General features: G+C 62.7%; 1 protein-coding gene and 1 long non-coding RNA gene across 3 annotated transcripts in view; both read right to left on the bottom strand.

The window, feature by feature from the left end:
* Positions 1-219: 219 nt before the first annotated feature.
* Positions 220-12,400, bottom strand: part of KIF1A (kinesin family member 1A) — a 53,984-nt gene continuing 41,803 nt past the window's right edge. The window contains exons 24-35 of one of the 2 annotated variants that reach the window (XM_032269574.1): positions 11,184-11,207; positions 9,669-9,783; positions 8,136-8,269; positions 6,865-6,926; positions 6,304-6,449; positions 5,353-5,553; positions 4,721-4,798; positions 3,876-4,000; positions 2,802-2,954; positions 2,036-2,228; positions 1,083-1,201; positions 220-628 (exon numbers count right to left, since the gene is read on the bottom strand). In XM_032269574.1, coding sequence (XP_032125465.1) covers positions 586-628; positions 1,083-1,201; positions 2,036-2,228; positions 2,802-2,954; positions 3,876-4,000; positions 4,721-4,798; positions 5,353-5,553; positions 6,304-6,449; positions 6,865-6,926; positions 8,136-8,269; positions 9,669-9,783; positions 11,184-11,207 — 1,393 coding nt within the window. In that variant the 3' untranslated portion in view covers positions 220-585. The remainder of the gene's footprint in view (positions 629-1,082; positions 1,202-2,035; positions 2,229-2,801; positions 2,955-3,875; positions 4,001-4,720; positions 4,799-5,352; positions 5,554-6,303; positions 6,450-6,864; positions 6,927-8,135; positions 8,270-9,668; positions 9,784-11,183; positions 11,208-12,400) is intronic. The other variant, XM_032269573.1, reaches the window with a different exon arrangement.
* Positions 11,220-12,400, bottom strand: part of LOC116543749 — a 4,919-nt gene continuing 3,738 nt past the window's right edge. Inside the window, exon 3 of the long non-coding RNA XR_004265687.1 lies at positions 11,220-12,274. This is a non-coding gene — a long non-coding RNA (uncharacterized LOC116543749). The remainder of the gene's footprint in view (positions 12,275-12,400) is intronic.

Here is a 12,400-nt window from a genome sequence, read left to right as displayed (position 1 = left end):
GGGGCCCAGGCAATGCCCCCATGTGCCAGCCTGGAGGTGCCCCACTGGTCCAGTTTGTCACTGAGGCCTTCCAAGGTGGCTGTCCCTGCCCTGCCCTCCTGTCCGTAGCAGGCTTAGGAGACACACTCGGGAACAAACGGGGTGGAGGTGGTTGGGGGTTCCGTCTGAATGGTATAGGGCTATGTGGAGGCATTAGAAATAAATACTCATAAATACAAGTCTCATAGTTAATTTCCAAGTGGACTGTTTCAACGTCACTAACTAACGTATATGAATTATAAGTCTGTCTATGCTTAAAAAAATATTAGAACGGCAGCAAGAACCCCCGTGACCTGTGCCCTCGGCCCCCCAGCCTCTCCCAGCGTGTTCCACCCCGAGCACCTTCTACAGGAAGACACGGCACTCGCAGCCTCTGCTGGGAGCACAGCTGGTCGTGTGGCACGGGTCCCGGGCCTGGCGTGGGTGTCCCCTGGGGGGTCGACCCGGTCGTGGGCTGTCTGGCAGGGGAGGGGCAGGGCGGCAGGTAACAGGACAGACAGGGACGAGGGTGGGACAGGCTGAGCCTGCCGGCTGTCACGGGAGAGCTCAGACCCGCATCTGGGCAGACCTCCTTCTGGAGAGCTTGGACCTGCAGGAGAGGCGGGAGAGGCGGCGCGGTCAGGCCTGGAACACTCCAAGCTGTCTCCACCGGGCCCTCTGCAGGCAGGCAGCCTGAGGGGCAGCCACCGAGCCCCATCCCTCTGACTCCCTCACCACCCCGAGAAGGGGCTGAATCTCTGCTTCCGGCCTGTGGGACTCAGCCTCCCCATCCCCCACCGCACCCCACTTTGCACGTCTCTGTGTGGGAGGGACCGGCTCCTTCCACAGCCTGCCACGGGCATGAGGTTTCCCCATGCCAGGGCCACCGGGTTAGGATGTCGTTTTGGGAGTCTGACCCAGGATCTATCACTCCACGAGAAGACATGACTCAGAGGGCGCACTAACAGCTCTACGGGCGTCCCCAGCCCACACAAGCAAGGGCAGGCTGCGCCCCTCCCCCTGGCTGCAGTGCCTCCCCAGGCGGCCTCGAAGGCAGGCCCTACCGTATGGTCCCGGCCAGGAGGGGGTTGAAGGCGTAGAGCCAGTCGTGCATGTCCTTGTCGCTGGCGGCCTGCAGCAGGATGCCACGGTGCTCCGTGCACACCGCAAACGTGTTGGGTGTCTGCAGAGGGGGCCACGGGTGAGGAGGTGCCGGGCCCCGTGGTCAAGGTCAGCACACCACCCTCCTGTTCCCCAGGGCCAGGCAGGCAGGGAAGGGCCACCTGGGAAAGTCCCAGGGAGGGGACGCAGAGGGGAAGGCTGACACAGCGGGGCTGTGACGGCCTTCCGGATGCGTTTGCGTGTGGCCAGTGGTCCCGGGACCACACTCACCACTGCTGGGCATCCCCACGGGATGTACCTGCCAGTCATGGCCCCTGGTCCCTGGGACCCCGGCTGGGCTACTGGTCCAGATGTGGGTTCACACCACCCACCCCACCACAGGGAATCAAAAACCACCTTGTAGACACTGTGGCCGCCTCCAGATGGCTCAGAGAGCCTTCTCCCCAGCCGGCCCAAGGGAGTTCTGACTCCTGAGCTTGCCTAGCGCCATTCCAGCCAGAGGGACTGGGCAGAGTGGGGACAGGAGGGCTCCTGTGAGGCCTGTTGTTCTCCCATTCCTGCAGGCCCGGTGCCACCCTTCTTGGGGGACTCCAGGAGGAAGGGACATGGCGTAGCCATCACACAGGAGAATACTAATGCTTGCCCTGCCCAGAGCCCATCCCTGCTAGCTGTCACCAGGGCCATGTGCCCCTCGGGCAGGCAGAGGCTGCAGGAGAGGGCAGAGGATCCCTGAGGCTGAGTCTCTGAGCCCAGCCTCTGTGCGACAGGACGGGTCGCCCGAGCCTGGGGTGAGCAGACGGGCCTCCCGCTCTGAGGCAGGCTGCAGAGGATGGTGGCTCAGCTCCTGCCCTGCCGGGGTTCCCGGTGCCCAGGCCTGAGCCGGGCCCAGCCGCACCTTGAGCATGGCCTGCTGGTCCTCGCTGTACTCCACCTGGGCGGTGGCCAGGTTGAGCACAAACCGCTCCACGGTGTCCTTGTCGCTGTTGTACATGTAGGCGTAGGGGCGCCGCACCACCACGAAGCGCCTGGCCCAGCCCGACGTGTGCGGCTCCAGGAAGTGGAGGTACCCCTTCTTGGAGACAATGGGGCTGAGGGCAGAGACAGCTGCTCACTGGGGCCCTGGGCAGGGGTGGCGGCTGACGTGGGCGCTCACCGTCCACCCCTCAGAGCTGGGCCCCCGAAGTACCATCCACCTCTCCAGCCAGAAAGTCGGTCGAGGCATCGAAGCGCCCTGGCACAACTGCAACCCAGCAGGCCAGAGACCAGGCGACCAGCCTTGCTCCGGGCCTCAGTTTCCTCCCCACGAAACAAGAAAACTTAAAGGAAAAAGCTGAAGTGGCTACAGGGCTGTCGCACCATGCCCCGTGACCACCAGGTCCCTACCTGGGCCTTGGCTCTGACCCCACCCACCGCCCTGTGCTCTGTGCCATCTCCCGGCCCAGGCATGAGGGTCATGGGGGCTGCCTGGCCTCCCAGCACGGAGCTGCCCCTGCCTGTGGGTCAGGGACAGCCTGCCTGGACCTCCAGTGTGCGGGGTCAGACAACCTGCCTGTCACCCTGAGTATGAGGGACTGTGCCCGCAGTATGGGGTCAGGGGTGGCCTGCCTGTCCCCGGCCGGCACAGAGCTGGCTGGCTGCACTTTCCAGGGAGGCCCACACACCTGACACGGATCTCCTGGATGTCAGGGACCAGCAGGCGCGGGGGCTCCTTGTCTGTCTCTGTTGCTTGGGCAGGGGAAGGGAGCTTCTTGGAGTCAGCCTCTGGCAGCAGCTCGGGCTCTGGACTGGCCGGCCGGGAGCAGGGCTGTGGGGTCCTGGGAAGCAGAGGGAAGGGCTGCATACCGAAGGCCTCCCTGGGCCTGGAGCCACCTCCCCCCGGCTTCGCCCTCCTTGGAGCTACAGTAGGGCAGCTTGGCGGGGTCTCCCCAGCTAGGCCGCCTACAGTGGGAGCTCCCAGGAAGCACCCGCCGGGATCGCCAGGCACGTGCCTGATTCCAGGATGTGCTGGGCATGGCAGGGAGGGTCCCCCACGAGCCTCAGGGGCCCAGCCAGGGAGACCGTGACCTGCTCCACGGCCTCCTCCCAGTGGCCCTCCTGCCCCCACCTCCACCCTGTGAAAGCAAGTCCAGATCTCTTCACCTCCACAGTGAGACTGAAGGTGACACACGGTTCCAAGGAGCCATTTGAGCAGAGAGTGCCGCTGCCCCCAACGCCCCCCCCCAACATGGGCCGGCCCCTGTGACGATCTGGTGGTCAAGGAGGCCTGCCGATGAGGAGGCCAGGCCGAGGCTGCCTCCCTTCTTTTTTAAATGAAAATCTGGAAACCTTGAGGCATTTTAAAACAGGAGTGAGAACCGCCTGCCGGCTTGTGAATCGGACATAAGAAGTTGAGCCGGGTCCCCTGCAGGGCCCAGGTGTCCCCTCGAGATACGGAGCCTGGCGGTTCTCGGGTCTTCCTTACAGCCTTTCTCTTTCCGTTACTATCTAAGCACGGCTCAGGAAAAGGGAGCTGTGGCTCATTTCCCACCCATTTCTGGTATTCAGGGAAGAGAAGACACACTGGGGATGGAGCTGGCAGGGCACAGGCGCCCTCTGACAGGGCCGCGGACCCCACCCCTCCAGGCCCTTCCCTTGGCCGCTGCCCCCTTCTGCTCTCTCCATGTCCCGGAGTCACGGCCATTGTCACGGTCCGCCGTGGTGCCGGAAACCTCTCCGGGAGGCTGGAGCCTACTCACCTCAGGTCAGTGGCACCGTAGCGCCCTTCAACCAGGGAGGGGCAAGTGGAGGAGGGGGTGAGAGTGGCCGGCCCGAGAGGGGACATCGGTGGGTCCCGAAGTGAGGTGACAGACATCTCGGAGAGCTGCAGAAGAAAGAGGTCTTTCTCAGGGGACATAGGGAAGGAGGTCTCCGGCCCCTGCGCCCACCCTGCACCTGCTGGCTGGGGCACCCTAACCCTCCTGGCAGCAGCCATGCTGAAGGTCGGCTGTCTCAAGACCCCGGGCCCCCTGCAGCCCCTGGCCGACCCTTCCAGCATTTCAGGCTCTGGCCTGAGCCAGGCAGCCACCCTGCCGTCTCCTCGAGGAGCGTGCTGGGTGAGCTCTGCCCTGCTGCCTCCAGTCCATGCTGTGTGAGGTGGCGCTGGGCAATGCCATGGGGGCAAGGAAGGCTGTGGCTGGGGCAGGATCTCCAGGCATGGCACGGCACAGGGGCAACTTCCCAGGCTACCCGGTGGGGACGGTCCCAGGAGGAGAAGGGACAGCCAGGTTGGGGCTTGACCGACCAGGCCAGAGGTCAGAGAGGACAGCCAGACAGGGTGGGGGCCAAGAAGACAGCAGAAGCCTGCACGTGCCTGGGCGTGCACCAGGCCACAGGAACCACCCAGCCCCTCACTCACGCCCCCCCTCCCAGGGACCCCAGGCCGACAGGAAATCAGCACTGCTCTGTGTCCCTCTGCACTAAGCCACGTTCCCAGGAACCCTTAACTGCCCCTTCACACTCAGAATGGGAGTTTTCCTCAGGGACGACTGGCTGCAGGGACCCGAGCCCCGCAGGGCGGCCTGGGCAGCCCCTCCGCACCCACCTTGCTCTCGCTGGCACTGACGCAGACGTGGCTGTGCGTGTACTCTCTGTTGAACGTGTGCGTTAGCAGGCGCAAGCACTGTGGACGGAGCGCGAGGGGTCAGGGGCCAGCCCCCCAGGACCTGCCCAGCCAGCCTCGCAGGCTCTTCTGCCCACCCCGCCCCAGACACAGGTCAGTTCCGAAGCCAGAGGACAAAAAGCAGGTCAAGGCGGTCAGCACCTCCACCCCTCTCACGCCATCAGGTGAGCCCAGGAAGCCTCCCAGGGTCAGGCTCAGGGCCTGGTGAGGGCCGAGGCAGAGCTGCCTGCAGTGCAGGAGGCCTTTCTGGTGGCCCGGTCTTCCACCCACAAGAGCCGCTTGTGGGTGGAAGTGGTGAGCTCCCCATTGGCATAGGTATTCAAGAGAGAACACAACATCACTTTGGAGGGAGGCTGCAAAAGGCACCCAACTTTCAGTGCAGGTGGGGTGGAGGCAGCGGGCACGGGGACCCTAGGGACCCATCCTGCTCCCAGCTCCTGTGGCACTAACCAGGGCAGGCGTGGGCAAGGCTGGGTTGCTGGAGCTACCCAGGAATGACTCAGGGCCCTCCAGGGCCTGCGGCCACGGCTATGCTGCCCACCAGCTAGACCCACCTTGACGGCCAGCTCCCGCTGCCTCTCGTTGGGAGCCTCCAGGGGCGAGGGGCGGCCCTCAGCTGAGAGTGGGGAAGAGGCGCTGGAGGAGCCATGGGACTCGGAGTCCTCGCTGGAGGCCGGGGACAGCACCTCCGGGACAGGCCGCTGGGCGGTCTCCAGCTTCTCCCGCAGGAGCAGGTAGTGCCGGGTTTTCTCCACCTTCAGACAGGACACAAGGCCTTACCTGCTGCACCTCAGGGGTGACCTTTGGGGCTCGGCTCAGCCTCAGCAGCAGCAGGACCCTCTGGGCAGACCCCCAGACAGCCCACCCCTCCCCTGGGCTGAGATGGAGACTGATGGCCCTCAGCTGTGAAATGAGGGAACAGACCCTGGGGCCACAGGGCTGACAGCACTCAGCACCCCCCGCCCTGCTGCCTCGGGACCTTGGGGCCACTGTGCGGACCCACGGTGAGTGGACAGACACAGGCATCTGGAGTACCAGGTTCTGGGGCAGGCCGTGCTGCCCTGCGGTGCTGGCAGCCTCAGGAAAGGGCTGATGGGTGGGCACGGCCCTGGCCTCAGGCATCGCGCGTCACATGCACACTCGGCCGAGGCAGCCCCAAGATGCCGCATGTCGGTGTCCCTGATTAAATCTGCGGAAGGCAGCACCGCCCCCCACCCCGACTTTCTTTCTGGCCCTTCCTGGCCTCTGTCTGCAAGCCTGATAGTCTTCCCTGGCTAACTCCAGAACATGGCTCCATGCTGCCCCGGCCATGTTTCTGTCGTGTGCCACCCAGCCCCAGGGTGAGCAGCTGGGGTGTCACAGGCTTCTCCTGCAGGTGGCTGTGACTCCTGACTGCTGTGCTCCCCACAGTGGGTACCAGGCATGGGTCCCTCTCCAGCTTTTGCTCTGCAGACAGAGCCACGTGGACACGGCCGTGCGGGCCTCCTCCTCCGAGGCTGCCTCACCTCCTGCAGGAGGCTCAGCTTCTCCAGCTCCCACTGGTGGTCCAGGATGAGACTGTCACTCCGGGGCCTCCAGCCCGCCAGGTTCTCCTCGCCCCGGACGTAGGCCACGGACGTGTCCAGGACTCGCCGGCGTCGGCGCTGCATTCCTAGACAGGGGACGCAGATGCTCCATCCCTACCTGACAGGTGGCAGTTCCTCCCGCCCACCCCAGAGCCCGCCCCACTCTGAAGCTGCCTCTCCACTGGGGTGAAGATCAGCTTCCCCCGGTCCTGGGTCCACCCTGGGGCCCAAAGAGCCATGCAGGCCTCCTCTACAGGTGGTCATCTGGCCTGGCGTCCCACAACCCTGGCAGCTGTGTCCTGGGCACCTGAGGAAGCCAGCTGGCCTGACTGTCCTCCCTCACTCTCCTCCCCCGTCAGAACTCCAGAACCCACAGAGTGAGTGCTTGTGTTCTCTAGGTGAGGGACCCCTGCAAAGGGCAGCTTAGCCTGTGGTCACCCCAAGTGGGCGGAGGTGAAGCAGGCCAGGAACCCACCCAGAGAGAGCAGGATGGACACCCACCTGGGCTGCCTGCGTCCGCCACATGACATAGGCTGAGCTCGTACACGCCGGTCACACGGTTACTGCAGGGAGCAGAGGGAGCAACGCGTGGTCACCAGGCCCCACAATGGGGACACACAGCCAACCTGGCTGCCGACCGTCCCCACCATCAAACACACATTGGACAGGGCTGGAGTGGTAGGCGTCAAGGTCCCTGAGCTGCAGCCCCTGTTCAGAGTCCTCATCCCAGACCCCCTCCGGCCCCCACAGAAAAGATGCGTTGGCTGGTCTTGCTCAGGTGCCCCTGGGGCTGTGACCTGAGGCCAGGCCCCCAGCGTAGCCTCCGCTTTGTCCGAGCCCAGGAGAGACACAGGCAGCACGAGCACCTCCATCCCCAAATCCCCGGCATCCAGCATCTCCAGTCCCTGCAGGGTGTCGAGAGCCCCGCAAAGAAAGAGCAGCGCCACCATGCCCAGGACAGATTCCGAGGGCGCTTCAGCCACCCTCTCACAGAGACAGGTCAGTGGCCTCCCACAACGACCAAGTGACCTCCAGACTGACCACAGCCAGCCCTCGAGGACAGTAAGTCCTGACCCCCAAGCTCTTTCCTCCCAGCAGAGCGCAGGGTGAACCTGAACACCAAGTCCACATGGCAGACCACAGGGGCACCCACTGAAGGCGGCCACGGGTACCCAGCATCCTCAGCAGCCCGGCAGCCAGGGCCTTGACATTCCAGCTCATTCTCCCCCCACTGCCCCCGAGAATGCGGGGCTGTCGTCCGTGCACAAGGACAGCTGGTCCTGGTGTTTGGTGTCTGGCTCCCCCAGGTGCCACCAGCCTCCGAGGAGAGCCGCCCAGCACCGGAGCCCCTTCCAGCCCTCCCACATTTATCCAGCTCATCCTTCACTGCCTGGTGAGCACTTGCACAGCACGGGTTCCCACGTTCCCCAGGGAAGAAGGTCACTGGCAGGGAGGCGCGGTGTGGCCCCAGGACCACCCGCAGGGGGTCCCAGGTGGGCACCCCAGGCCCCCTCCTCCGCCCCTGGAGGCTGGCCCAGGCCCCCTCACGCCCCTCATTGTGGTATCACTGTCCCCTGCAGGCACCGTGGCCTCACAGAGCCTCCATCAGGGATGAGCGGGAGGGGACCCAGCGCAGGGAGCCAGCTGGGAGTGTGGCCGGGCCTCCCACAGTGTGAGCTGCCAGGTGGCCCGAGGACTGCTGTCAGGCAGAGCCCAACCTAGCCCGCACGGCGACCAGGGCGGCAGTCCAGGCGGCCTCACCGGGGGCTTACCTTTCCGAGGCCCGAAGGCTCCCACTGCCGAAGAGGTTTCGGATGGAGCGCGAGGCGGGCAGCTTGGCATCGCGGGAATAGAAGACCATGCAGAAGTCCTTAGTGATGACGGCTGGCTGGGTGCAGTTCTCCATCTGAGACAGGCAGGGCCGGGCTCAGGCACAGGTCACCTCAGGTGCCCAGGTGCCCGTCCAGCCTCCTCCCAGCTGGCCCAGCACTGACTGGCAGCCCCAGGGCCTTCCCAGGGCCTCAGGTGTGGCTTGGACCCAGGTGGGAGAAACTGTCTGCTCCTGGCCTGAAGCCAAACCCTGCTGGGGACAGACAGCCACAGCCCCGTCCACCCCTGGGCAGCCTGAGGGGCGAGTCTCCACGTGTGGAGACCCCGAGGGTCCCAGACACAGGCTCACCGCTCGGGCCTCAGCTGCCTCACCGTGGAATTGGGGCGACACCCTCCCAACCCCGGAACGTCTGTGAGGATCAAACCAGATCTTGTTTGAGCGTGTGCATTTCAACTCAAATGCCACAGAAAATGAATTCCTGGTGGCCGACATTCTGACTGCTAAACAGCTGGCCCCTTGTCTTCCTGAAGTGGGGGCCGCTGCTGTGCATGGCTGAGGCGTCCCAAGGACTCGCTGGGAAGAGCTCTGCCAGCATCTCCCCAGCACAACCTCAGCACCTTCCCGTGAGATGGGCACATGGTCCCCATGCGATGCTGGGATAATTTGGCCGTAACTAAGGGGAGGGGACGTCCTTGCAGATGCCCCGCCATGGCTCCCACCTTCCCTCTCCCTCACTGCTCCACCAGCAAGCAACACCCACGCTTCCAGTGGACTCTTGCACTTGGAAGGGAGGCACAGCCCGGGTCTGGCCATGGCCAGCGGACTGTATACCCTGGCGGCGGGGGAGGGGCGGGGAGGGTGGGACGCTTGTTTTTGTGCTGCCTGGAACGTAGACACGCGTCTGGTGGTGCTGCAGCCAGCCTGCCTCCCAAGGACCACACCCACACACTTAGCAGGGTGCCTTAACTGCTGTTGGAAGCACATGGAGGCCGGGCGTGATGGCCCACGCCTGGAATCCCAGCACTCCGGGAGGCCAAGGCAGGCGGATCGCCTGAGACCAGGAGTTCAAGACCAGCCTGGGCAACACGGCAAAACCCTATCTCTACTAAAAATACAAAAATTAGGGCGTGGTGTCGGGCGCCTGTAATCTCAGCTGCTTGGGAGGCTGAGGTAGGAGAATTGTTTGAACCTGGGAGGCAGAGGTTGCAGTGAGTCGAGACTGTGCCATTGCACTCTAGCCTGGGTGACAAGAGCGAGACTCTGTCTTAAAAAAAAAAAAAAGAAAAAAAAAAAAGCACATGGATTTATGTATTCAACCTTGTAGTCCAGTTTAAAATAAAGGCACATGGATTTAACATAGAGAGAAGTCCTCTGAAAAGCGTCTAGGTCATCTGGGGTTGTCCAGAGCTCCCAAGAACCTTGAGCTTTGGGGACTGGGTGGTCTTGGTGGCGTGCCCTGGCATGGGTGCCTTGCCTCAATGTAAGCAGAGAGTGTCATGTAGATTTTCTCTCGATAAGGAGTGACCCGGTTCAGCAGGAGAGAGTTGTGCATGGAGCTGTCCCACGCAGCCTCAAACTGGTAAAAGGTCCTGGAAGGAAGCAGAGACCAAGGAGAAGTTGATGGCAGGGGGCTGCTCTCAGCCAGGCCGGGGACATGCAGACAGAGCGACAGACGTGGGGCAGCCGCAAGGTGCGGCTGGAGGCACAGACTGGAAGCCCGGGCGGTGGTGCCAGGAAGGACGGGCCCCTCCTTACTCAGGACCCAGAGAGTGGGGACTCTTGGAAGCCCCAATGGGGGTGGGCCCAGCGTTTTCCCAGCTCTGCCACGGATGGTGCCCCAGCTGTCACGCTGAGGCTGGAAGGAAAGGAGGTGGCGGGGAATGAGAACAAGAAGGGCAGAGAGGGAGGCAGGACAGGGAGCTGGGATGGTGGGAACAAGGAAAAGGAGAAGGGAGGGTGAGAGGACAGGCCTCTGCAGGGAGGAGGGGAAGGGCAGAGGCAGGGACACAGAGGGCAGAGCCTGCGCCAGACCCACCCCAGCTTCGGTCTGAGTAAGGAGGCACCGCCATCTCTCCCTGGACCTGAAGGGGACCTACCCAGGTTTGCCAGACCCTCCATGGTCCATTTCCTCCGACAATGGACTCACCCTTGGTCCATCAGGCAGAGGACGGCCCGGGGGAGGATGCTTGGTTCGGAGGCAGGGCGGCCCCCTGTAGCACGTGGGGACAGCTGCGGCCACGCTGTGTCCCTCGTCTCCAACCCGGAGTTACAGTGGGCACAGCCTGAGCCGGCCACCCGCAAACTCCGTCCCAGGGTGGCTCAGGGCCAACCCCAGGGCCCTGGGATTTTACATCTCCATGGGGTTGAACTGCGTTCTGCAAACACCTTGGGTGCCCTCTGCTCCAGAGCAGGGTTTTCTGTCATGTGATAGTCCCTGCTTTCAGCCCTCTGGATGGCAGAGCAACTGAGCTCCTTCCTCAGGCCTGGTGCCCACAGGGAGGACTGGTCATACCCAAGGCAGGCAATTTGCCTGAATCCAGAGTGTGGCCGCTCTGCAGACTCTGGGCTGCACCCTCAGCTGCCCCATCCCCCCATCTGCCCAGCCTCGCCCAGCTCCCCTCCAAGCATCCTCTCGAGGACACAGTTCAGAGACATCGACACACACTGCTGGGTGGCCACGCAGGTTCCAAGGCGGCCGGGCCCTCCCGAGGCCTCAGTGGGGCACAGGTGGTGCCAGGCTGCCCTGTCTACTGCACAGCATGGTCTGGACACAGGGCATGGAGCTCACAGATGGGGGATGTAGGAGGAAGCAGGGGAACCAGGGAAGACCACTGTCAGACACACGTCACCAAGGAGCGATCCCGGGAGAGTGAGGACAGCGGGCAGTCAGAGAAAGGGCAGAGAAGCAGGCAGACGCTGAGGAGAAAGGAACTCGGAAAAGCAGAAGAGGGCAGACCAAGCGAGGGCAGAAGAGAAAAGTGAGCTGTACCTAGTGTCATTTCCCAACGAAACGCTAACGGTGGAGGCAGCCAGGACACATACATACACACACAGAAGAAATGGAGACGTCAGAACAAGCACAGCACAGGGCCCAGGGCAGATAACTGAGGAGCGTGACAGGTGCACGCTGGGGCTCACGGCCCCAGGCTCTTGCTGCACACAGGGCTGGGGTGCGAGCCCATGTGGAGCACCCTGGCCCTAGCCCTGCAGACACTCCCCTCCCTGGGGTCTGCTGTGAGAGCCTTGCGTCTGTCCTCAGCCGGACCAGGCAGATGGCCTGGAAGCCAAGACAAAGGCCGGGAGGGATTTCCCCTTTCCTGAAACATTCTGGGGTCCTGTGGAGGGTCAGGCCTGCTGGCCAGGGCTGGAGCCACTGCAGCCTGGCCTGGAACAAGTGCCTCAGAGCCACTTCACAGCTGCGGGGCCTCAGGATGTCACTGACAGCTTTGGGCCCCGTTTCCTTGTCAGTACCATGGGGTAGTATTGGCCCTAACTCAAGATGTTCTGCAGATTAAATGAGCTAATACTTGAATGTGATGAGAACAGGGCCTGGAGCTGGCACACGTCAGCGTCACTATCTGGTACACGTCAGCACCACTATCTGGTACACGTCAGCACCACTATCTGGTACACGTCAGCACCGCCATCTGGTACACGTCAGCACCGCTATCTGGTACACGTCAGCACCGCCATCTGGTACATTTCAGCATCGCTATCTGGTACACGTCAGCATCATTATCTGCTACACATCAGTGTCACTATCTGGTACGTGTCATTATCTGGTACACATCAGCATCATTATCTGGCACATGTCAGCGTCAAGGTCTGGTAAACATCAGCGTCATGATCTGGTACACGTCAGCGTCACGATCTGGTACATGTCACTATTTGGTACATCAGCACCACTATCTGGTACACATCAGCGTCACTATCTGGTACATGTCACTATCTGGTACACGTCAGCATCACTATCTGGTACACGTCACTATCTGGTACACATCAGTACCACTATCTGGCACAGGTCAGCATCACTATCTGGTACATGTTAGCATCACTATCTGGTACATGTCAGCGTCACTACTGGGTACACGTCACTAGCACACGTCAACGTCACTACTGGGTACACGTCACTATCTAGCACACGTCAACGTTACTATTTGGTACACGTCACTATCTAGCACACGTCAGCGTCACTACTGGGTACAC

This window comes from Sapajus apella, unplaced genomic scaffold (genome assembly GCF_009761245.1).
Source record: "Sapajus apella isolate SASKATOON/1434 unplaced genomic scaffold, GSC_monkey_1.0 scaffold194, whole genome shotgun sequence".
Classification (NCBI taxonomy): Eukaryota; Metazoa; Chordata; class Mammalia; order Primates; family Cebidae; genus Sapajus; species Sapajus apella.
The sequence above is the reverse complement of the archived record's forward strand: the minus strand, read 5'-3'. Positions and strand labels throughout refer to the sequence as shown.